The sequence below is a fragment of the Neoarius graeffei genome, chromosome 14 (assembly GCF_027579695.1).
Source record: "Neoarius graeffei isolate fNeoGra1 chromosome 14, fNeoGra1.pri, whole genome shotgun sequence".
Lineage (NCBI taxonomy): Eukaryota > Metazoa > Chordata > Actinopteri > Siluriformes > Ariidae > Neoarius > Neoarius graeffei.
This window is the reverse complement of record NC_083582.1, coordinates 34,560,788-34,583,746: the sequence shown is the minus strand read 5'-3', so window position 1 is coordinate 34,583,746 and position 22,959 is coordinate 34,560,788. Positions and strand designations below refer to the sequence as shown.

General features: G+C 40.6%; 1 protein-coding gene across 1 annotated transcript in view; it reads right to left on the bottom strand.

Moving 5' to 3' along the window:
- The window catches only part of prkg1b (protein kinase cGMP-dependent 1b), a 528,001-nt gene that overhangs the window by 37,098 nt on the left and 467,944 nt on the right, over positions 1-22,959 (bottom strand). Inside the window, exon 9 of the mRNA XM_060939567.1 lies at positions 18,622-18,696. Within this exon, the coding sequence (XP_060795550.1) occupies positions 18,622-18,696 (75 nt within the window). The remainder of the gene's footprint in view (positions 1-18,621; positions 18,697-22,959) is intronic.

The following is a 22,959-nucleotide window of genomic DNA, read 5'->3' as shown; positions in this document are numbered from 1 at the left end:
AAGATCACGCCTACTAATAAACACGCTTCCTGCACTTAGATCCGTCTATCGCCGTCTATCTTATAGTGTCCTGATCCCCAGATCTTTAACCCAGCCACATATTAAAAGTTGTACACCTCCATGCTCTTCCAGGTTTTCATCTGTGTGTCTGTGTAGAACGATGTCTGCAGCACCAGGTAGTTTGAGATGTCGGGGAAATTAATGGATGGATAATTTTCCAACTCATAGGAAAAATCCTTCTTTGATAGCGTGTAAGCATCTAATCCCATTAAGTGCTTTCTATATACACTTCTTTTGAGTGTACATCTTGGTTTTAATAGCTTGTTTGTTTGCTGTACACAAACATGGCAATAAGTTCTTGTGTTAATGGACCAGACTCCACTTTTGGATCATTAATCCCTTTTGACTGAGAACGCCCTGCATGCATGGTTTTATGTTGGCTTCTGGCACATCCATACAATTTTACATCCATCCATTATCTGAAACCACTTATAAGCAGCTACAGATAATGGATGGATGGGCACTTATCCTGTGCAGGGTCACAGGCAAGCTGGAGCCTATCCCAGCTGACTATGGGCGAGAGGCAGGGTACATCCTGGACAAGTCACCAGGTCATCACAGGGCTGACACATAGAGACAAACAACCATTCACACTCACACCTACAGTCAATTTAGAGCCACCAATTAGCCTAACCCGCATGTCTTGGGACTGTGGAGGAAACCCATGCAGACATAGAGAGAACATGCAAACTCTGCACAGAAAGGCCCCCATCTGCCACTGGGCTCAAACCCAGAACCTTCTTGCTGTGAGGCGACAGTCCTAACCACTACACCACCGTGCCACCCAGTTTTAAATACAATACCTACAATTAAAAACAGTTTGTTTTTATTGCATTTATTTAATTCCTGGGCTCCCATCTGTAACAGGGAGTGATGCCGCATCCCATGAATACACTTTACAGTAGAGTATTAGATTCTAATAGAATAGATGAGCCAAAATAATTGGGGATCTATTTTAATGGGCCATGACTCGTTACAAGTATGAATAGGTGGGCCTTAAAGTAGAAAAGGTTGAGAACCCCTGATTTAGGCTTACCATATGCCTTAGTTTATATTATATAATGTTTCTCAAATGATACAGTTTCTAAAATGTTTACAGATGTGCAGTTTTAGAGACTACATGTTACATGGGGATGAAATGATAAGCCAGTGTATAGATTTACCCAGATACCAGAATGTACATTTACATTTCACAAAATAGCTGCCAAGAATTAGACATCAAATTAGCAGAAAGGGTATTTTTTTGTTTGTTTTTTTTGTTTTGTTTTTTTTTGCAGGAAGGCTTGGTAGTTTTAGTAGAAGGAAGCTTTGTTATCCTTGATACAGTCTCTCATTTTGTGCAGCTGTGCTGCTATATCTTGTCTAACTGTGGTAAAATTGTCTATCATCTTCAGAGAAAAAAAAGGTAAGGTGTTATGTTTGCAAATTATATGTCCACAGGAATAACAGAGCCACGTGGGACACCATATTGCATTTTAGTTGTGTTTACAGTCTAAAATGTGTCTTCTTTTTTATTTAGTTAAACATGTTCAACATAGGCAACAATAACATTTCCATTGTAAGAATTGTGTAAAAATACTGTATACGGTTTGAGTAAAGTAACATATAAACATTAGCCTAATATTAACCCGAGTTTCTTGTGAGCAGTATTAAATTCAATATCAACAACATATTTAGTTAAAATAAGTTAGAGACTTGAGCCAACTATATACACAGTACTGTGCGAAAGTCTTAGGCACATGTAAAGAAATGTTGTAGACCAAAAATGGTTTAAAAATAATGAAATGAAACGTTTCAACGTAAAAAAAAATACTGTAAGCAGTAAGCCATAATAAATGAAACAAAGTCAATATCTGGTGTGAGACGACCCTTTGCTTTAAAAAAATGGTAGTCTCAGGCACAGTGAGTGCAGTTTTATGTGGAAATGAGCTGTAGGTTTTACTGAGCATTTTGCAGAACCAGCCACAGTTCTTCTGGACACTTTGACTGTCACACTCGCTTCTTAATTTTGCACCAAAACCCAGTAGCCTTCATTAACAGGCTTTCGTCTAAACGGGGGAACAGGGGCGCTGCGCCCTCTTACTCTCGGCGTGCGCCCCCTTACCGACTCCGTGAAAACATCCCAGCAACACTACGTGACAATGTGTCTGATCATCAAATACGTTATAATTGCTCCAAAAATATTCCAATCATAGTAGATACACCGCCAGACGGTGCAAAAACAATCCGAATTGGCGTTTTCCAGACTGAGGCGCCATGTTGTTTAGTTGTTTACTTGTCGCGGCTGCTCTCGCGAGATTTGACATGGGTTACATACAAGGTCAGCTGACTTGTAGAGTGAGATTTCTTGAGACTGAATGACCTTTCACCCACCGGCGCGGGAGCTTTTGTTGACACTTGGGCATTTAAAGATGTCATCCCGCGGCACGAAACGGAAGAAAGCCAAAGACTGTCCGGGGCAGAAGAAGATTAGGCCAAAAAAAAAAAAAGTGTGTTTCCGGTAACATGAAATACTAAAATAAGGTCGGTAGGTAGGAAAGTTTTTTTTTCTTAATTTTTTTTATTTTGTTCGAAAAAATTAACACAAGTAAACATCTTACAAAATAGTATTTTGGCACAGAATCATTTATACCACACATCATAATAAAATAAGTGTTTTAAATCTCATCTCATCTCATCTCATTATTTGTAGCCGCTTTATCCTGTTCTACAGGGTCGCAGGCAAGCTGGAGTCTATCCCAGCTGACTACGGGCGAAAGGCGGGGTACACCCTGGACAAGTCGCTAGGTCATCACAGGGCTGTTTTAAATCTTTAAACGAATAAAAAAAATATCGCGAGAGTTCGAGTTATGATCTACGGAAGCGATATTTCATGATATTTTCATGTAATAACGTGAAAATAACGTCCTAGGCTAGGCTACTTCCATTAAAAGCAGACGGCCTAGCCTAGCCTACTGTAGAACTTGGGTCGAGCAAAAACATGGCTGAATCCTGAATGACTCCTATTTGTATAAATAGGGGACTACATAGGCGGCAAAATGTAGTGTTTTTCCCTGCCATGGAAGTGCACTTGTATACTGAAAAGGAAGCAATTTGCATTACAGCCTTGAATGAGGATTCAAAATGGCAGCTCGGCTCAGTTTATGCAGGAGGGCGGATAGAAGTGGCGAAACATTTTACTTTTTATCGTTTCTTTCACAACTTGAATGCGTTGAAACAAAAAATTATGACAAACCAATGCCGCTTACACTAAAATATCGAGGGAAATTTGTAATAAAAACTTTACGGTCGGCAATTTCGACGCGAAAATTCTTGATCTGTCGGGTTACCGGAAACACACTATTTTTTTTTTTTATTTGGCCTTACTTCTTTCTTTTTCAATGTTGACAGACAATCTGTTACAATTTCCCTCTCAGATAGCCTCAGAATGTCCCATTGGAGCATTTTTCAAAGGCTTTGCACGGCGGGGGGGGGGGGGGGGACAACCGGCCCCCCCCCATGGTGAGCACCCTCATACTAAATTTTTCTAGAAAAACCCTGATATATATTTTTTTAATCTGAAAAGTTCTCTCTTATGCTGCTCAGATACAAACACTTTTTCTATAACATTTAATTTTGTGCTGGAAAACAAATATTTGAACTCTAAAATGTTTTTGTACTGACTAAATAATGTAGAAATCATAAAACAGAAATCTATATCAAAGTTTCTTTGAAAAAAAAATTAGAGTGCCTAAGACTTTTGCACAGTACTGAATATTCAGCTATATTATGTACATGAATAGGAACAAAAAAAAATAATAATAATACCGATTGAACAGAGCTGTATATACACATCCAAGAATGTGCCATCAATCTAGATTTGGTTGAATGTAAATATCGACAGCTCGCTCATTCCCTATGTCTCATCTCATCTCATTATCTCTAGCTGCTTTACCCTGTTCTACAGGGTTGCAGGCAAGCTGGAGCCTATCCTAGCTGACTACGGGCGAAAGGCGGGGTACACCCTGGACAAGTCGCCAGGTCATCACAGGGCTGACACATAGACACAGACAACCATTCACACTCACGGTCAATTTAGAGTCACCAGTTAACCTAACCTGCATGTCTTTGGACTGTGGGGGAAACCGGAGCACCCAGAGGAAACCCATGCGGACACGGGGAGAACATGCAAACTCCACACAGAAAGGCCCTTGCCGGCCATGGGGCTCGAACCCGGACCTTCTTGCTGTGAGACGACAGCGCTAACCACTACACCACCGTGCCGCCCCATTCCCTATGTTTCAAAATAATTATGAACTTTAGTTTGTCCTGTCTGAAAGCAGCTATTAATGTTTTCACTCCTCATGCACAGACGAGCAAAAGGCTAGGAGTAGGGATGTAACAATTCACGATTCGATTTGATTCACAATAATGGATTCATGATTTGATTTTCCCACAATAGTTTAAAAAAATGTTAAATGAAGTACATTTTATTACCCTCAAAATGTAAGATTTTTTATTTTTCTTTCTTAACTTAAGCATTCCTTTTGTTAAATTGAATAAAAACCCTTTTGTTTCATTTTCTTAACAACCAATAATTATTTACCCAATTTTAACTAAACACACATACTGACTAAAATGTTCCTTTTATTAAAACTGAAAGAAGTTAATAACAAATAGGCCTTTTCTTCATAAACTTTTACGAATGTGTGTACTACCTCAGTTTGCTTCTCTTTTCTTTAGCTTTTGTTAGTCTATAAAAAAGAGCTCCAGTTTCTTGTTAAATCTAATTGTATAGTCAATCAATCACACAACAGCTCGTTCTCATTTCAGATCGGTTTTGTATATTTTCGCAGCATTAGAGCTGTGTTATTTCTGCCTAGGGTGAAGTCATGTTTATTCCCACTATTTTACCTTATCGGAAACACTAAGTGATTATGCAGCTGGATAATAATCACGATTCATTTCTTATTCCATCGATTTGAAATGTCATAAGTTTGTATTGTGATTTATCATCACACGATATCATTACATGCCTAGCTAGGAGACAAAAAAAATGCTCTAAGAAACATACACTCACTGGCCACTTTAATAGGAACTTGTTCTTGATTCTAAGATCTTGGCTGCAGGAGTGGAACCCAATGTGGTCTTCTGCTGTTGCATGCTGAGATGCTTTTCTGCTCACTATGGTTGTAAAAAGTGATTATAGGAGTTGCTATTTCCTTCCTGGCAGCTCAAATCATTCTAGCCATTTTACTCTGACCTCTCTTACCAACAAGGTGTTTCCACCCACAGAACTGTCGCTCACTCAACCCAATGTTTTTTTGTTTTGTTTGTCTTTCACACCATTCTGTGTAAACTCTAGAGACTGTTGTGTGTGAAAACCCCAGGAGATCAGCAGTTTCTGAAATACTCAAACCAGTCCATCTGGTTCAAACCAACACCCATGCCACAGTGAAAGGCACACTTTGAGATCACAATTTTTCCCATTCTGATGTTTGAAGTGAACATTAACTGAAGCTCTTGATTTGTTTCTGCATGATTTGATGCATTGTGCTGCTGTCAAGGGACCAGCTGATTAGAGAACTGTATAAAACAGCAGGTGGATGGGTGTTCCTAATAAAGTGGCCAGTGAGTATGTTCTGTAGCAGTAAATCAGAGACTTTTGTTAATGCTACTGGCCCTGTTTTAGCTCAAAAATTCTGGGGTTGCATTTTAGTCTGGAAATAGAGACGTTTGGAAATGATGACGCAGATACCCACATCGTCATGATTGGGTCTTATTAATCATGACAAATCCTTCCCTGATTAGTCACGCTCCTATCATCGACCCTTTTCTGGGAGAAAACAAACATCATCAGATGTTTATACCGGCACATGCATGGTCATGTGATATACGTTTTCAGGCATGTTAGTACCAGAGGTGAAAAAACTGGATTGACAAAGTAAAAGTCCTGCTTAGGTTTTCCTTCTGCCTGTGCTCTCAACACAGGTGATTTCACCAATTAGCTCATCAACCTGGCTTAGGGGATGTGGTAATTAGGATCAGCTGGTTCATTGAATTGGCTGGAGCAAAAATGTGGCAGGGTTTTTACTTTCTGCACCCGGGTTTTTCCACCTCTGGTTAGTACGGACGGAGATTGTTTCTGACACAGAGCTAAAACGCTGGTCTGAACAGACGAGTCATCTCATCTCATTATCTCTAGCCGCTTTATCCTGTTCTACAGGGTCGCAGACAAGCTGGATCCTATCCCAGCTGACTACGGGCGAAAGGCGGGGTACACCCTGGACAAGTCGCCAGGTCATCACAGGGCTGACACATAGACACAAACAACCATTCACACTCACATTCACACCTACGGTCAATTTAGAGTCACCAGTTAACCTAACCTGCATGTCTTTGGACTGTGGGGGAAACCGGAGCACCCGGAGGAAACCCACGCGGACACGGGGAGAACATGCAAACTCCGCACAGAAAGGCCCTCACCGGCCACGGGGCTCGAATCCGGACCTTCTTGCTGTGAGGCGACAGCGCTAACCACTACACCACCGTGCCGCTCCAGACGAGCCATTTTAAAATTAAAATATATTAATGTGGATGTAGCCTAAGAACAAGAGCATGGAACTGTTCATGAGTGTACATGAACGCACTCTCCAAACATGACAAAAGCACATCCAGTCTGGAGTGATTAATTTTTCATGTGTGTTATATCATCGTCATCATTATGTCGGATTGTTTGTTTGCGTGTGTATATCTAATATTAACCTAAAACTAGGATTTTATTTTCAGGCCAATTTCTTTTTTAAAAGTTGTCCAAAAATATTTATTTATTGTTAGACATGGCAGCAATCCGATATCCAGGTTGGGTTTGGGTTGATACGGGCAAAAATAGAGGATTAGCTATTAGAGAAAAAAACGTAATGAATTTGAACTGATTCTGTAACAAATGAAAAAAAAATTGAAAGAGAAAACGTTTACATATAAACAAACAGACTTGATTGCTTCCCCCCCAATGAAATCAATTTATCCTCTATCTTTGCATCCAAGTCATTTTTGGCCCAGCCTTTGGCTGAAGCCTATAGAGGCACCTGTCTGTATGTGTATGTTTAACCAAGCTTGAGTGTGTTTAAGAATGGCATGCCAGCTTCAAGTAGTGATTCCACAGTCACAGTGTGGCACCACTGCATACTATGTAAGTGCCATGTTACATAAGCTCAATCTGCAATGCAATCCTCTGTGACAGAGTGGTCTCGTGTGCTGTCCAAGGTTAGAACAGATTTTGTAAAGTCAGTTCAAATCCTGGCGTCAATGTATTTCTGAGCGGCCTATTTTTTCTATTTGTGTGCCGTAGCTTCTATCTCCCAATCAGACAAAGGCTGGGCTCAGACCTACACAGGTCTCTAGTTGTGTTAAAGCTATTTGCCCCTTTCACATATCCCACAATTGACTGCGCAGTTGGGAACTTCTGGTGGTCAGGCCCAGGCTGCTGAAAACAGTACAAAAACATTTACAATTTGTCATCAATGTAAATTTGTCATTAGTTTTGATGTTCAAATATCGGATGCAAGCTGAAATGTGATCTTATTAGATTGCTTTTATATGTCTAGTTACTGGTTCCATGGTATTGTTCATCAGCACACAAGCTTTTAAAGGAGAACTGAAGGCAAATTTTTATTATCAAAATTCTCATCTCATTATCTCTAGCCGCTTTATCCTGTTCTACAGGGTCGCAGGCAAGCTGGAGCCTATCCCAGCTGACTACGGGCGAAAGGCGGGGTACACCCTGGGCAAGTCGCCAGGTCATCATAGGGCTGACATAGACACAGACAACCATTTGCACTCACATTCACACCTACGGTCAATTTAGAGTCACCAGTTAACCTAACCTGCATGTCTTTGGACTGTGGAGGAAACCGGAGCACCCGGAGGAAACCCACGCAGACACGGGGAGAACATGCAAGCTATGCACAGAAAGGCCCTCGCCGGCCACGGGGCTCGAACCCGGACCCTCTTGCTGTGAGGCGACAGCGCTAACCACTACTCCACCGTGCCGCCCCTTATCAAAATTCTATTCATCTAATTTTATTAAATATAGGAATGCATTTTTGATCGCTATTTTGTCACTGCTATAGCAAGTTATGAGTGTTTGAAATATGCTATGTAATAGATCAGTCCATATGTCAAAGCAATGGCCATAAACGAGATTCGTTGAGACCTGTGCGAGACAACATACAGTAGGACGGAAGTAAAACTTCCAGCGGAAATCAAAGTGACCAACATCTGCCAATGTCGTCAAAAGACGCGCGCGCCTTCTCTCGAATGCTGATGTAATCAGCATTCGATGTAAGCAAGGTTTTGTTTGTTTTGATAGCAATCAGGAAAGGTTGAAAAAAGTAGGCAGTAATCATCATTTAAACTCGTTTTTGTACAATATTTAGTTTGGAAAACAGTTTTGAAAATGGCCACCTGGCTGACACTTCGTTTCGAAGTCTCGCACAAGTCTCGTGAAGATCGCGCGGATAAGTGACACCTGCCATGGATCAAACAAACTAAATTCAACATGGCTAAAAACCGAATAGGCTGATAAGCATAATATTTAATTGCAATTAGTTGCCAATACAAGGTCACGATATAAGGTTACTAAAACCGAAAACATAATTGAATAACACGTTAATTAAGAAATAAAGCAAGTTTAAAAATTACTTCAGTTCTCCTTTAATCGGTCATCCTTATATTATCACCCATACAGCCCTTTTACTTTCACTCTCTGCATTGTTTACACGAAATACATGTTCAACTACTCAGTACTATACCTCTGGCCTACAACATTAACAGTGTACATTTACAATGATGACAAATTGTTAATGTGAAATCATTTTGAGCAGTATTTATGTTGAAAAAAATCTGTGAGACCATGTAAACCTGTAATAATATTTGAACATCGAAACTGATTATATAGCCCAGTATTTGTTTTTGTATCGTTATCAGCAGTCTGGGCCTGGCCACCAGAAGTTCCCAACCGTGCAGTGGATTGTGGGATATGTGAAAGGGGTGAATGGGTTTTAGTTATGTCTATTTCCTGGATTTTTAAATGCTGCATGTTTAAAAAGTAAATAAATTAAAATCTTAGCAGTTATGAAAAAATAGTGGATGGATAGCAATACTGGCTGATACTCAGAGTTTCAGTATAGGTATGGGGAAAAGTTGCATCATGCCATCTTGACTTATTATCCTTGTGATTCACTGAGTACCTGCTGTGTATTAGTGCACTATAACCAGTAGATGGCAGTAGATGCATGCTATACTCTCAGATTATTGCAGCTTCCAGAGCTACTACAGTGGGGCAAAAAAGTATTTAGTCAGCCACCAATTGTGCAAGTTCTCCCACTTAAAAAGATGAGAGAGGCCTGTAATTTTCATCGTAGGTACACTTCAACTATGAGAGACAGAATGGGGGGAAAGAATCCAGGAAATCACATTGTAGGATTTTTAATGAATTAATTGGTAAATTCCTCAGTAAAATAAGTATTTGGTCACCTACAAACAAGCAAGATTTCTGGCTCTCACAGACCTGTAACAAGTTCTTTAAGAGGCTCCTCTGTCCTCCACTCGTTACCTGTATTAATGGCACCTGTTTGAACTAATTATCAGTATAAAAGACACCTGTCCACAACCTCAAACAATCACACTCCAAACTCCACTATGGCCAAGACCAAAGAGCTGTCAAAGGACACCAGAAACAAAATTGTAGACCTGCACCAGGCTGGGAAGACCGAATCTGCAATAGGTAAGCAGCTTGGTGTGAAGAAATCAACTGTGGGAGCAATTATTAGAAAATGGAAGACATACAAGACCACTGATAATCTCCCTCGATCTGGGGCTCCATGCAAGATCTCACCCCATGGGGTCAAAATGATCACAAGAACGGTGAGCAAAAATTCCAGAACCACACGGGGGGACCTAGTGAATGACCTGCAGAGAGCTGGGACCAAAGTAACAAAGGCTTCCATCAGTAACACACTACGCCACCAGTGACTCAAATCCTGCAGTGCCAGACGTGTCCAGGCCCATCTGAAGTTTGCTAGAGAGCATTTGGATGATCCAGAAGAGGGTTGGGAGAATGTCGTATGGTCAGATGAAACCAAAATAGAACTTTTTGGTAAAAACTCAACTTGTTGTGTTTGGAGGAGAAAGAATGCTGAGTTGCATCCAAAGAACACCATACCGACTGTGAAGCATGGGGGTGGAAACATCATGCTTTGGGGCTGTTTTTCTGCAAAGAGACCAGGACGACTGATCCGTGTAAAGGAAAGAATGAATGGGGCCATGTATCGTGAGATTTTGAGTGAAAACCTCCTTCCATCAGCAAGGGCATTGAAGTTGAAACGTGGCTGGGTCTTTCAGCATGACAATGATCCCAAACACACCGCCCGGGCAACGAAGCAGTGGCTTCGTAAGAAGCATTTCAAGGTCCTGGAGTGGCCTAGCCAGTCTCCAGATCTCAACCCCATAGAAAATCTTTGGAGGGAGTTGAAAGTCCGTGTTGCCCAGCAACAGCCCCAAAACATCACTGCTCTAGAGGAGATCTGCATGGAGGAATGGGCCAAAATACCAGCAACAGTGTGTGAAAACCTTGTGAAGACTTACAGAAAACGTTTGACCTCTGTCATTGCCAACAAAGGGTATATAATAAAGTATTGAGATGAACTTTTTGTTATTGACCAAATACTTATTTTCCACCATAATTTGCAAATAAATTCTTTAAAAATCAGACAATGTGATTTTCTGGATTTTTTTTCTCATTTTGTCTCTCATAGTTGAGGTATACCTATGATGAAAATTACAGGCCTCTCTCATCTTTTTAAGTGGGAGAACTTGCACAATTGGTGACTGACTGACTAAATACTTATTTGCCCCACTGTATGTCATGAGAAGTAGCTGAATCTCTACTTTGTATTAACAAAGCTGGCCTTTTCAATAGTCTGTTTAACTAAACTGTCCTAGCAGTAGTGCTGGGAATGCTTATACACAGATAGCACTGTTTATTAGACCTGCTTTGGAATGTCATTTCGTGCAACACAGAAAACCAAAATAGCATTTATATGCACTCATTCATTTGGCTGTTTAGGTGTGCACTTTTAAATTCATTGTAGAATATTTGGGTTAATAACAGGTCTGGTTCTCAGAACAAGGCACAAGGCAATCGGTCCTAGTGTGAGTACATCCTAAGATCTCCATGAACTGAGAGGCTGCCTTCCAAGAAAAAAAGCCCCTGCTCCAAAGTTGATACCTTCAAGCTCGACTAAAGTTTGCAGTTGACAACATGGACAAAGAACAAGCCTTCTGGAGGAAAGTTTTATAGTCAGATAAGACAAAGACTGAGTTGTTTGGTCCCAGTGACCAAAGGTATATTTGTTTAACCACGTTAAGCAAGGTTAAACAACTTGGATGGAATGAAGAAGAAGGACTACGTCAGAATTCTTCAGCATATTCTCAAACCACAGTTGAGTGTCCCAACAGGACAATGACCTCAAACACATCAAAGCAACAGTGTCTTGCAAAAGTATCCCCCCCCCCTTGGTGTTTGTCTTGTTTTGCCACATTACAAGCTGGAATTAAAATTGATTTTTGAGGGATTAGCACCATCTGATTTATACAACTTGCTGACCACTTTAAAGGTCAAATTTTTTTTGTTTGTTTTTTTAATTGTGACACAAACAATAATTAGGATGAAAAAAAACAAATCTGGTGTGTGCATAGATATATACTTTGTAGATATTGTAAAGCCACCTTTTGCTGCGATTACAGCTGCAAGTCTCTTGGGGTATGTCTCAATTAGCTTAGCACATCTAGCCACTGGGATTTTTGTCCATTCCTCAAGGCAAAACTGCTCCAATTCCTTCAAGTTAGATAGGTTGTGTTGGTGTACAGCAATCTTCAAGTTATCCCACATATTCTTAATTGGATTGAGGTCTGGGCTTTGATTAGGCCATTCCGAGACGTTTAAATGTTTCCCTTTTAAACCATTCCAATGTAGCTTTAGCAGTATGTTTAAGGTCATTGTCCTGCTGGAATGTCAACCTTCATCCCAGTCTCAAACCTCTGGTTGACTCAAACAGGTTTTCCTCCAGAATTGCCCTGTATTTAGTGCCATCCATCTTTCCTTCAGTCCTGACCAGCTTTCCTGTCCCTGCAGATGAAAAATGTCCCCACAACATGATGCTGCCACCATCATGCTTCACTGTTGGAATGGTGTTCTCAGGGTGTTGGGTTTGCGCCACACATGGCGTTTCCCATGATGGCCAAAAAGTTCAATTTCAGTCTCATCTGACCAGAGAATCTTCTTCCATGTGTTTGGGGAGTCTGCCACATGCTGTTGGGCAAACTCCAAATGTGTTTTCTTTAAGCAATTACTTTTTTCTGGCCACTCTTCCATAAAGCCCCACTCTGTGGAGTGTATGGCTTAAAGTGGTCCTATGGACAGATACTCCCATCTCCACTGTGGATCTTTGCAGCTCCTTTGGGGTTATCTTTGGTGTCTTTGTTGAATCTCTGATTAAAGGTGGGGTACGAGATTTTGGAATAATGGTTCCCGCAAGCCATATTTTGAAAAGAAACATGCCCGCCCTCACCATGCTCCCACCCCCCGCGTCTCCACCCCTCCTCCCCCTTATAAAGCCTGAGAAAGTCAGCCTTTATAATGGGTGTCTATTGCATTACACACCAGTGGAGCTCGTTAAGTTAGCGTGTAGAGAGCTTGGAAAAATAGCTCAAACTTTCTCATTTAAACTGTGTTTTCAGCCCCAATTTTCACTCCACACACATAATTTTCTCAAAAGTAGTAGCCACACTTGTCCTGATTCACATAATGTGTCTACCTACACGATAGGACTTGCAGTTTTTGAATGAGAAGCCTGAAAGTGAGGAGAGGGCAGGCGCGCTGCCCCATAGACTGCCATTATAAACTTGGCAGAAAAGTCACTCGTTTTTAACTCGCTCTAGTGACCTCATTTTTTACACTATAGACAAAAAAATTACATCAGTGTGTTCAGGAGAGCCTTGTGGCACTCACTGTCAAAGAATTTTGTGAATATCTCCTTCCGTTTTCATGTAAATCCCCATTGTTTGGAGGGAGCGCACTGAGAAAATCCTGCGCTCTGTGTGACACTCTGCTCGCAGCGCGCAGGTTGGGGGAGGGGCTGCTCGCTCTCTCTCTCACACACACAGAATGGACGGGCTGCTCGCGGGCTTCAGTCTGATTGACGTGTCAGTATCCAATCATTTTGAGGTGGTACCTCGATATGATTGGATGGCATTTTTCCTTTATTTTACACTGTAGACTGGATTAAAATATTTTGTTTTTGGGTCAAACCTTCTATTGTACTGCTTGCAACATGGGTGTGAGGAGCTTTTCAAGCAATATGGTAAAAAATACTCCTGAAAAAAATCTCATACCCCACCTTTAATGCCCTCATTGCCTGGTCTGTGAGTTTTGGTGGGCGGCCTTGTCTTGTCAGGTTTGTAGTGGTGCCATATTCTTTCCATTTTGCTATAATGGATTTAATGGTGCTCCCTGGGATCTTCAAAGTTTGAGGTTTTTTTTATAACCAAACCCTGATACATACTTCTCCACAACTTTGTCTCTGACATGTTTGGAGTGCTCCTTGGTTTTCATGTGTAGCAAAGTCAGGGTCCTTCCAGAACAGGTTGATTTATACAGACATCATATGACAGATCATGTGACACTTTGATTGCACACAGGTGGATCTTAATCAACTAATTATGTGACTTATGTGAGTGAATTGGTTGGACCAGCTCTTATTTAGGGGTTTCACACGAAAGGGGGTGAATACCTATGCACACTCCAGATTTCTGTTTTTTTTTCCATCTTAATTGTTGTTTGTGTCACAAAAAAACCGCACCTTTAAAGTGGTAGGCATGTTGTGTAAATCAAATAGTAATTTACACAACACCAAGGAGATGACTATTTTTCAAGACACTGTAATTGTAGAATGGATAAAGCAAGGTGACATTGTTTTTGGAATGGCCTTCCCAAAGTCTTGACCTCAACCCTGTTGAAAATGTGCGTAATGTGCTTCAAGGTTGGGTCTGTGCCAGGAACGCACAAATGTATTTAAACTCTACCATTTTTGCCAAGAAGAGTTGGCAAGTATCCAACCACAATTCTGCCAGAAGCTTGTTGATGGCTACCAGAAGTGTCTGGTCAAGGTGAAACCTGCTAAAGGAGATTTAACCAAATATTACGTTTGCTGTATGCATAATTTTGACCCCATGTTGATTTCTGAAAAGCTAAAATTAATTAAAACTTGTGCACCAAATTCTTTGTTTTCTATTAAATATGGATGTTGTACAATCATTCTTCCCCAGAAAAAGAACAGTTCAAAGAAATCACTGAAAGCCCAATGTTGCCATGAGTTTCACGTCCATGATGAGTAAATATAAACTTTTGACCATAACTGTATTTTAGGGCTGCGGGAACTCAATGGCAGCTGATACCCCCTGCCAGGTATCTCCCCTGTTTACACGTGTCCAGGACAGAACATCCGTAATTCTCCCTGGCCAAGTACATAGGTAACTGATCTGGGACTGCTCTATGTTATGGTGGCTTGAGCAAGCCAAGAATCCAGCCGGGGGGTCACATGAGGTCAAAGCTGGGCTTTACAGAAAGTATTGAACATGAAATTATACACCACACAAAAGCACAGGGGGATCCTGTGCGAACTGATGCACTATTGAAAGCCAATGGTGGTCACTGGCACCCTGTAAACATCCAACCTACAACAATGACGAAGCAGTGGCAAAGAAAATTAGCTGTTCAAAAAGGAAAACACAAGCACAGTGAAAAACACATTGTACAAACACGCTTGTATCCTAGTAACTAACGAACCAAATGAAAGTTCATCATCAGTGCTCTTTGAAGATTCTTTAGACATTAGTGCACATGACTACTGGTGCAGCAGCGTGATTATTAACACAAGCTTATAGCTCTCACTTCATGCATCACTCAAGTCCTCTCTACAGCACTGAGCTTGTTAATGAGACAAGAGGAGCTGAACAGACACACAAACACAGACCTGGCTCTGATAACCACTCGGGCAACATGACTCATTTGGTCAGTAAAAGGAGAAGTGAGATTACCACCACCTGTGATTACATGCACTGAGGATTAGTTTAAGCATAGACTACACAATTCAGATTTCTTGCTCAGATCAGATCTGTCTTGAGGGTTGATGTTTGTAACATTCGTCACCTGACTATCCTCTATGTGCACTTCCATTTCTTGGGCAATTGTTTCAAACAGGTTGGTTTCAGTAGACTCCATTGAGTTTTAATTGAATCAGTTCTCCAAGTATAAAGTAAATCACCATTTCCCCCCATCCTCACCACTGTTGTCCTTTGTTATTGTTTTGTCATACAACGGACATGACAATGATGTACGCATGAGCTTTCAAAAAAAAGAATCTGACCATTCTCCTTTATGCTGCATGGTTACAAATCGGATATGTATCAGATCTCAGACCAAATATGAAAGTGGCTCAGGTCTGAGTATTTCATGGCCAATGGCCATGTCAAGCTGGAAGAATAAGTAGAAAGGGCACAAACTGAAATATAGATGGATCCTGATGGCAGTTCTCCAGCTGATACATTCCTCAGACCATCAGCCCTGAGGTGGAGATGATGTCCTGACATGACCAAGTATAACCACAAGGAGGAGCATTTGCACCAACAATTTTCCAGGATCAAATATCTTTACTGTATTTTGAGCAGGAAATTCAAAACCTTTTCCTCAAACCATGATTGCAATCAGTCTAGAAACAAACTCGCATGTTTTTTTTTTTACCACCACCAACGACAACAACAACAAACCATCTCTGGGAGAGCTCTGACCCAGAGTTAAAACTCCAGTGGCTCTGTGGTTGCACTCAGTCCCAGTGCATCTTCAGAAGCATTGTAATTTTGGGATGATACTGTACACACTCAAATAATAAACTAAGAAACTGCCTGCATATTGTTTCAGTTATCGCAAAACAAATCACTGATGGTCTGTATTCAATTACAAATACATTATTCAGAATGAACAGATAATGTGTATTAAATACGGTAGATACAAATACATATATATGAATAGGAGGCATACTGTTTATGGTGATGATTATTTATTTATTTTGTTTATTTGTTTTAGAATGCTTTCCAGAAAGGTTGATGGGGAACTGATTGAGACCAGAGTTTATGTATCGGGACTGGGATCCCACAGAAAACAAAAAAAAAAAAAATCATGCAAGTGTGAGGTTTAATTTTACGTTCATACAGGCGTAAGCTAGCCGGCAGCTATGATGCGTGCAGGACAAATAAAACACGTTCATAGTCATATCAACGAATAGCATTCGCTCATCCTTAGTAACAGCCTGGTCAGGGCTACGGTGGTTTAAATGAGGCTATGAGTCTGTTTCCATTTTGGGAAAGAGAACCAACTTTTTTTTTGTTACTTCGTAACCCTACAGCGTATAGTGAGGACAGCTGAGAACATGATCGGACTCTCTCTTCCCTCCATCACGGACATTTACACCACATGCTACATCCGGAAAGCCACCAGCATCATGGCTGACCCCACACCCAGTCTCTTCACCCTCCTGCCGTCTGGAAAAAGGTACCAAAACTTTTGGGCCTTCACAGCCAGACTCTGTAACAGTTTCTTCCCACATGCCATCAGACTCCTCAACTCTGAGGGATTGGACTAAGACTCACAAACTGTTGAACACACCACTCATACTGCAGTCTTTGCACAGTGGAAAATATTGCACTATTGCTTGCAGTGGTTACAATGTCTGTCTCTCTCTCTCACACACACACAATTTACATTTATTTATTTATTTATTTATTCCATTTTCATACACTACTTCAATTCCTCATGCCATCAGACTCCTCAATTCGGACTGATTATTACGGACTGTTAAACACACAACTCACGCTGCAATCTTTTGCACAGTGGCCAATAATGCACTATTGCCTTACAATGTTTACCATGTCTCTCGCACATACAATGTTTACATTTATTTATTTCCTTTCATATACTACCTCAATATGCACACTCAACTCTGCACCTTATGTTGCTTGTGTCTGCACTTTGTTGTTTGTCTTGTTTATTGTGCGTTTATTGTAGCATTTACTGTCTGCAGTGTTGCACTTGTTGCACTTCATGTTGTATTGTAGATTGTAATCTGGTGATGTTTAATGTAGCACCATGGTCCTGGAGAAACGTAGTTTCATTTTAACTGTGTACTGTACCAAATGTATATGGTTGAAATGACAAATAAAAAGACCTTGACCTGCACAAATTCACAGACCATGCTGCATGCTGGCATTTCTACCACTGTTTTACTTCCAGTGTTTCTGGTTTATGCCATGTTCACTTTGCCATTCAACCCCGCTGCTCCAAGGAATGATACAGGAAATCATTCCTACCCACGGCAATCAGACTTTACAACTCATCTACCTCTGTTAGAGCCATGATCACACATCTGGACTAATTCTACCTGTCACCCTCTGCATCACATATAACATAGTATAACGTATACTTAGTGTTTACTATGGGACATGTGATGTGGGAATATTATCCGTATTGATATTTATATATTTTTGAAATATTCGCATCCTATTGTACATTCTATGTACATATTCATAGTATATTATTTAAGGTATGTGTATATGTTGTTTATGTCATGTGGGTTTTTTTTATTTTATTGACCTCAGTAGATTATTTTATTTTGACCTTAGTACTTTATTTTATTTCATTGTATTTTTTATTGTGTTCAACTTGACCAGACTGCTATGACAATTTAATTTCCCTTTGGGGATCAATCAATCAATCAATCAATCAATCAATCAATCAATCAATCTATCTATCTATCTATCTATCTATCTATCTATCTATCTATCTATCTATCTATCTATCTATCCAAAACCAAATACCGATATAGTATATTTCGGTTACATACCTAAGATGTAGATTGGGCCCATAAACAAATGGGTGTCTGAATGAAATTAAAAATATATATATTTACTTTTCAACCTGTAGCTTTACTTCAGAAAAACAGGTTTGAGAAGCATTCAGTTAGATTTAGTTGCTCTTCCTTTAGACTCTCAGAGATGACCGGAGACAGTTACAACCACATGTAGGTGAGAGATGCAACCAAACATACAATTAAGAGCAGAGATATAGACCAGTTAATTCACGCTTGGTCTCGATTCAAATTATACACCACATGGCCAGACTCATTAAAGGAAAAATATTCATAGATGAACTGGAAGAGAAACAAGATTTTTTTTTTTTTGCTCTATGAGATATGATACAGTGTTTCTCAGTAGGATTCAAAGCAGATTGTTGGACATTTGTGGTTCCTTTATGCTTATGGGTCCTCGTCTAATATGAATTCATCTGTTATTGTATGTGTGTGTGTGGAGGGGGTGCATATATGTATAATGTGCTGTACAGTATTTTACTCTGTGTGTGTGTGTTTATTTTTTACCACATACCTTCTGCTTAATATGCAGAGAACTTACTTTGCTTTAGCTCCAGCGTCCTCATAGCCTTTGTTCGAGACGTCATCCAGACCTCCAATCAAATGCTTAAATGAACTGCAAAATTTAAAAACAGTACACATGATTACAGTTAAATAGCATAGAGCTCAGGTTTCCTTTTGTTGTTCTGCCAAATTCTTTGCATAATAATGCATCATCATACAACCCCAATTCCAAAAAAGTTGGGACGCTGTGTAAACTGTGAATAAAAACAGAATGCGATAAATGGCAAATCATGGAAACCCTATATTTCATTGAAAATAGTACAAATACAACATACCAAATGTTGAAATTGAGAAATTTTAATGTTTTTTGTAAAATATATGCTCATTTTAGTGTAGCAGATAACTGAAACAATCTTTCAAATGGTGATACAAGCACCAAACTTGGCACAAATACTCCTTAGACATTATTCTTTTGAAAAAGTACGCGGGCCACCTGAAATTCAAGATGGCTGCTTATTTTCAAGATGTCCGCCGCTGCAGACTTGAAAATGGGATATAATCTAGCCACTTTGACCGATTTGAATGATCTTGGTGTCTAAAAGTAGGTTTTTGACTATGAGAAATCTAAAAATCCCACTCTTAACCTTCTAGGGAGCCCCTTTCTGCCATTTCTAGCAAAAATATGATGAAAAATACACATAGACCAGAACATATCCTACAAACTATTTTATTTATTTGTTATTTTTAAATGCACAACTGGAATGTTTAGTTATGGTCAATGTTTGTCACTGCAGAGTGCAATGAGTCAAATACAGAGCTCATAAATGCACTGTTCAGTGAGCTGCATGGTTTCACTTGTCCTCACATTTGCAGCTACATAGTCCGGTGCAGGTGAGACTGAATCGGTAGCATTTGCACCTTCCACGGCATTCAGATTTGCATCCACATTTGGTCAACTGTTGGCAACTCTCGGCAATAGGTGGAAGCATTGTCCAGAAGACCTTCCATGTGTCTCCACTCTTTGTCCATCCCCAGTCAGCAGGACTTTGTGTTTCTGGTTGGCACAGTGTTGACTGACTCCATATACAACCTGCTTGATAGGCAGCGCGCTTTGCATGCTGAAGTAGTGCTGCTTGAGTTGGAGGGATGGCTTCATATGGCCTCTGCTTTCGAGCAAACATATCCAGCCTGGCATCATCAACACGTGCAACTGTACTGGACCTGTCATACATTGTCACCACAAACTTCTCCAGGACCTCCAGATCATCATCATCTACTGTTGGTGGGTACTGGCTGAGCCTGGCAAGGACATCAGAAGCTTCAGCATACACATCCCAGGTTTGCCATGCAGACTTCTTCCCTTTGCTGCGGAAGCCTGATACAACATCGCAACCAGTGAAGGCATGGAAGAAGAGTATTCCTTTGCTCTTCTCCAGTCCTAAAGAGAGGTGCAGGTCATGTACAGGAATCCATCTCAGGTTCCGTCCTTGGCCAAAGGCCACCCACAACTGGTGCAGACCAATCCCTTGAAGGAGAGGCAGAACACTGATTGCTATGACGAGGACATCCTCTACCTCTACTGCTACACCCTACACCCCAAACTATAATTATTGCTACAGTCTATACAAACATGCATGCTAGCTATATTAGTGGACTATTTTACAAAAGGCCAAGAATAAGGCAAAAGTAAGCTTCTGAGTGATTTTATTCTCCCAGATTTGGATTCTACATGGTCAAAAATGTATAATTTGATGCCAGAATCATCCATATCGGACAAGTCTGTGCATAGTTATGGCAAAACGATATATTTCTGTACTGGACATGGCGCCATCTTTAAAATGGGCAGCCATCATGAATTTCAAGTGGCCCGCGTACTTTTTCAAAAGAATAATGTCTAAGGAGTACCTGTGCCGAATTTGGTGCTTGTATCACAATTTGAAAGATTCCACTGAAATATTATGTTATCTGCTGCACTATTTATGTTTGTTGTCAGTAACACATTTCAGAAAAGTTGGGACAGGGACATGTTTACAATTGTGTTGCATCACATCTACTTTTAACAACACTCTGTAAATGTTTGGGAACTGAGGAGACCAATTGCCAAAGTTTTGAAAGAGAAATGATGTCCCATTCTTGCCTGATATACAATTTTAGTCGCTCAACAGTTCTCGGTCTCCTTTGTCATATTTTGCACTTCATAATGCACCAAATGTTTTAAATGAGAGACAGGTCTGGACTGCAAGCAGGCCAGTTTAACACCCGGCCTCTTTTACTATGGAGCCGTGCAATTTTAGTCTATGCAGAAAGCAGTTTGGCATTGTCTTGCTGAAAGAAGGAAGGCCTTCCCTGAAAAAGATTTTGTCTGGATGGCAGCATATTGCTCTGAAACATGTATATATCATTCAGCATTAATGATTCCTTTCCAGATGTACAAGCTACCCATGTGTAGGGGGGGCTGCCATGCCGTAGCCATGGTACCCACAATTCCCTGCTTCACTTTATGGCCCATCTTCTCCCCTTTCACTGTTACAGCATTGAACACACCAATCCCTGTACTCGATGCCATGTTCTACCTCCGCCCATTCTTCTGACTCCCTGTAATGGTATTGGATACAGAGATGATACCGGATACCAAATACAGTGACGTTATGACTGTGCTTTAAAACCCGCAGCGGAATCGAACTTCTTTCTCTCTGGCGTTATCCCCACGCATGAAAGAGACGTCATTGCATCTGTGCTACAGAAGAACAAAGGACAAAGAATGAGCTATTGATACCGGACCTTTAGCCAAAGTTCAATGTGTTTGATCTTCGCATAGTTGCAATAATAACTGAACCAGTTAGTTACTGCAGCCCACACAGTATTTTAAAGAGAAAAGGTGACCGGATCCCTTTTCCCTTTCACAATGTCGACGAACTACAAACAAGATTCCTTCCAGATCATCAGATGACCGACGGGGCATCAAAGATCTTCAGCTGATGAGCTGTAAAAGCAAAAGGAACAGAACTGTTTTCTCCCTGGACCTGCGCTCCACGCTGTCTTTGTATAACAGACGGCACACTTTCAGTCGCCAAGCAAGAGCAATCTCAAGTAAGGCTGGCATCTGGGCAATTGTTAGTCTTAGTTGTGGCTAGTTAATGTGAAGAGTGTTGTTTATTTGAATTCATTCATGGTTTAAATGTACGCATTTTGATCCACATGAAAGTCGGTCTTAGACCGCGTGTTGTTTGATTTGCTTTGTTTACTGTCTGTATTTAGTTAGATCATGCATGCGTTCTCTCTCTCTCTCACTCTCACTCTCTTTTTAACTCCCTCCATCGCACTACACCCCTCAACATTGGGATTTCAGGAGTAGCTAAGGGTTGAGTAGAAGTTTGGGTTTAAGGCCTAGTACAAAGGCTCGCACACTATATTCACATACCACACCTATCTCGCCCGCACGCACACACAGCCTCATTCCCTCACTCCCCCCCTTTGTCGCGCGCCTGCGCATGCTCTCTCTCCCTAGCTCCTCCTCATCTCGTTAGTGCGCAGCAGCGCGCATGCACACACACTCCTACACTCTCTCACACAGACACACAAACACGTGATTTTCCTCTCACATTCTAACATTCACTCACCCCTACACTGAACACTTGTATATAGCCCATTACTTCTGGTCACCATTAGTGCCTTAGTTATCATCATATTCACTGCTGATTTCTTACTCTGTTTACTGTTGGTTATTATTCTACTTACTACTGACTATTGCTTTATACACTACTGATTATTACTTGTATACATTGCATTAACATTTATATTGAATTATACCTTGGCTGCTATTGTTGCTATATCTGATCAGTATTAGTTTACTAATTCATGTCAGCTATTTCAGTAAATGGTACCTTTGGGGTAAACTGTGTCCTGTCTATTGCTACAACATTCACTGAGTGCCAACCTATGCCAAACAAGTATTCTACTTGCCTTTGCCCATTAGGTTGTTATATGAATGCTATGGATCTAAAGTAAACATATTATAATCAGAGCTACAATACTCACTAACACTATAGCAACATCACCACTAAGTTATTCCACTGATTTTAATAGTTTAGCTATAAACTATTAGAGACTTGAATTAATGATTAATGAATTTCTGAGACTGATCCCTTTTTACATGAGACTGATTCGATAAGCCTGTTGCACCTACACGTCATGTACACTAATGCACCCTCATACCATCACAGATGCTGGCTTTTGAACTGTGCACTGACAACAAGCCGGATGGTCCCTCTCCTCTTTAGTCTAGAGGACATGGTGTCCATGATTTCTAAATAGAATTTCTACTTTTGATTTGTCAGACCTTGGGACAATATTCCACTTCGCCTCAGTCCACTGT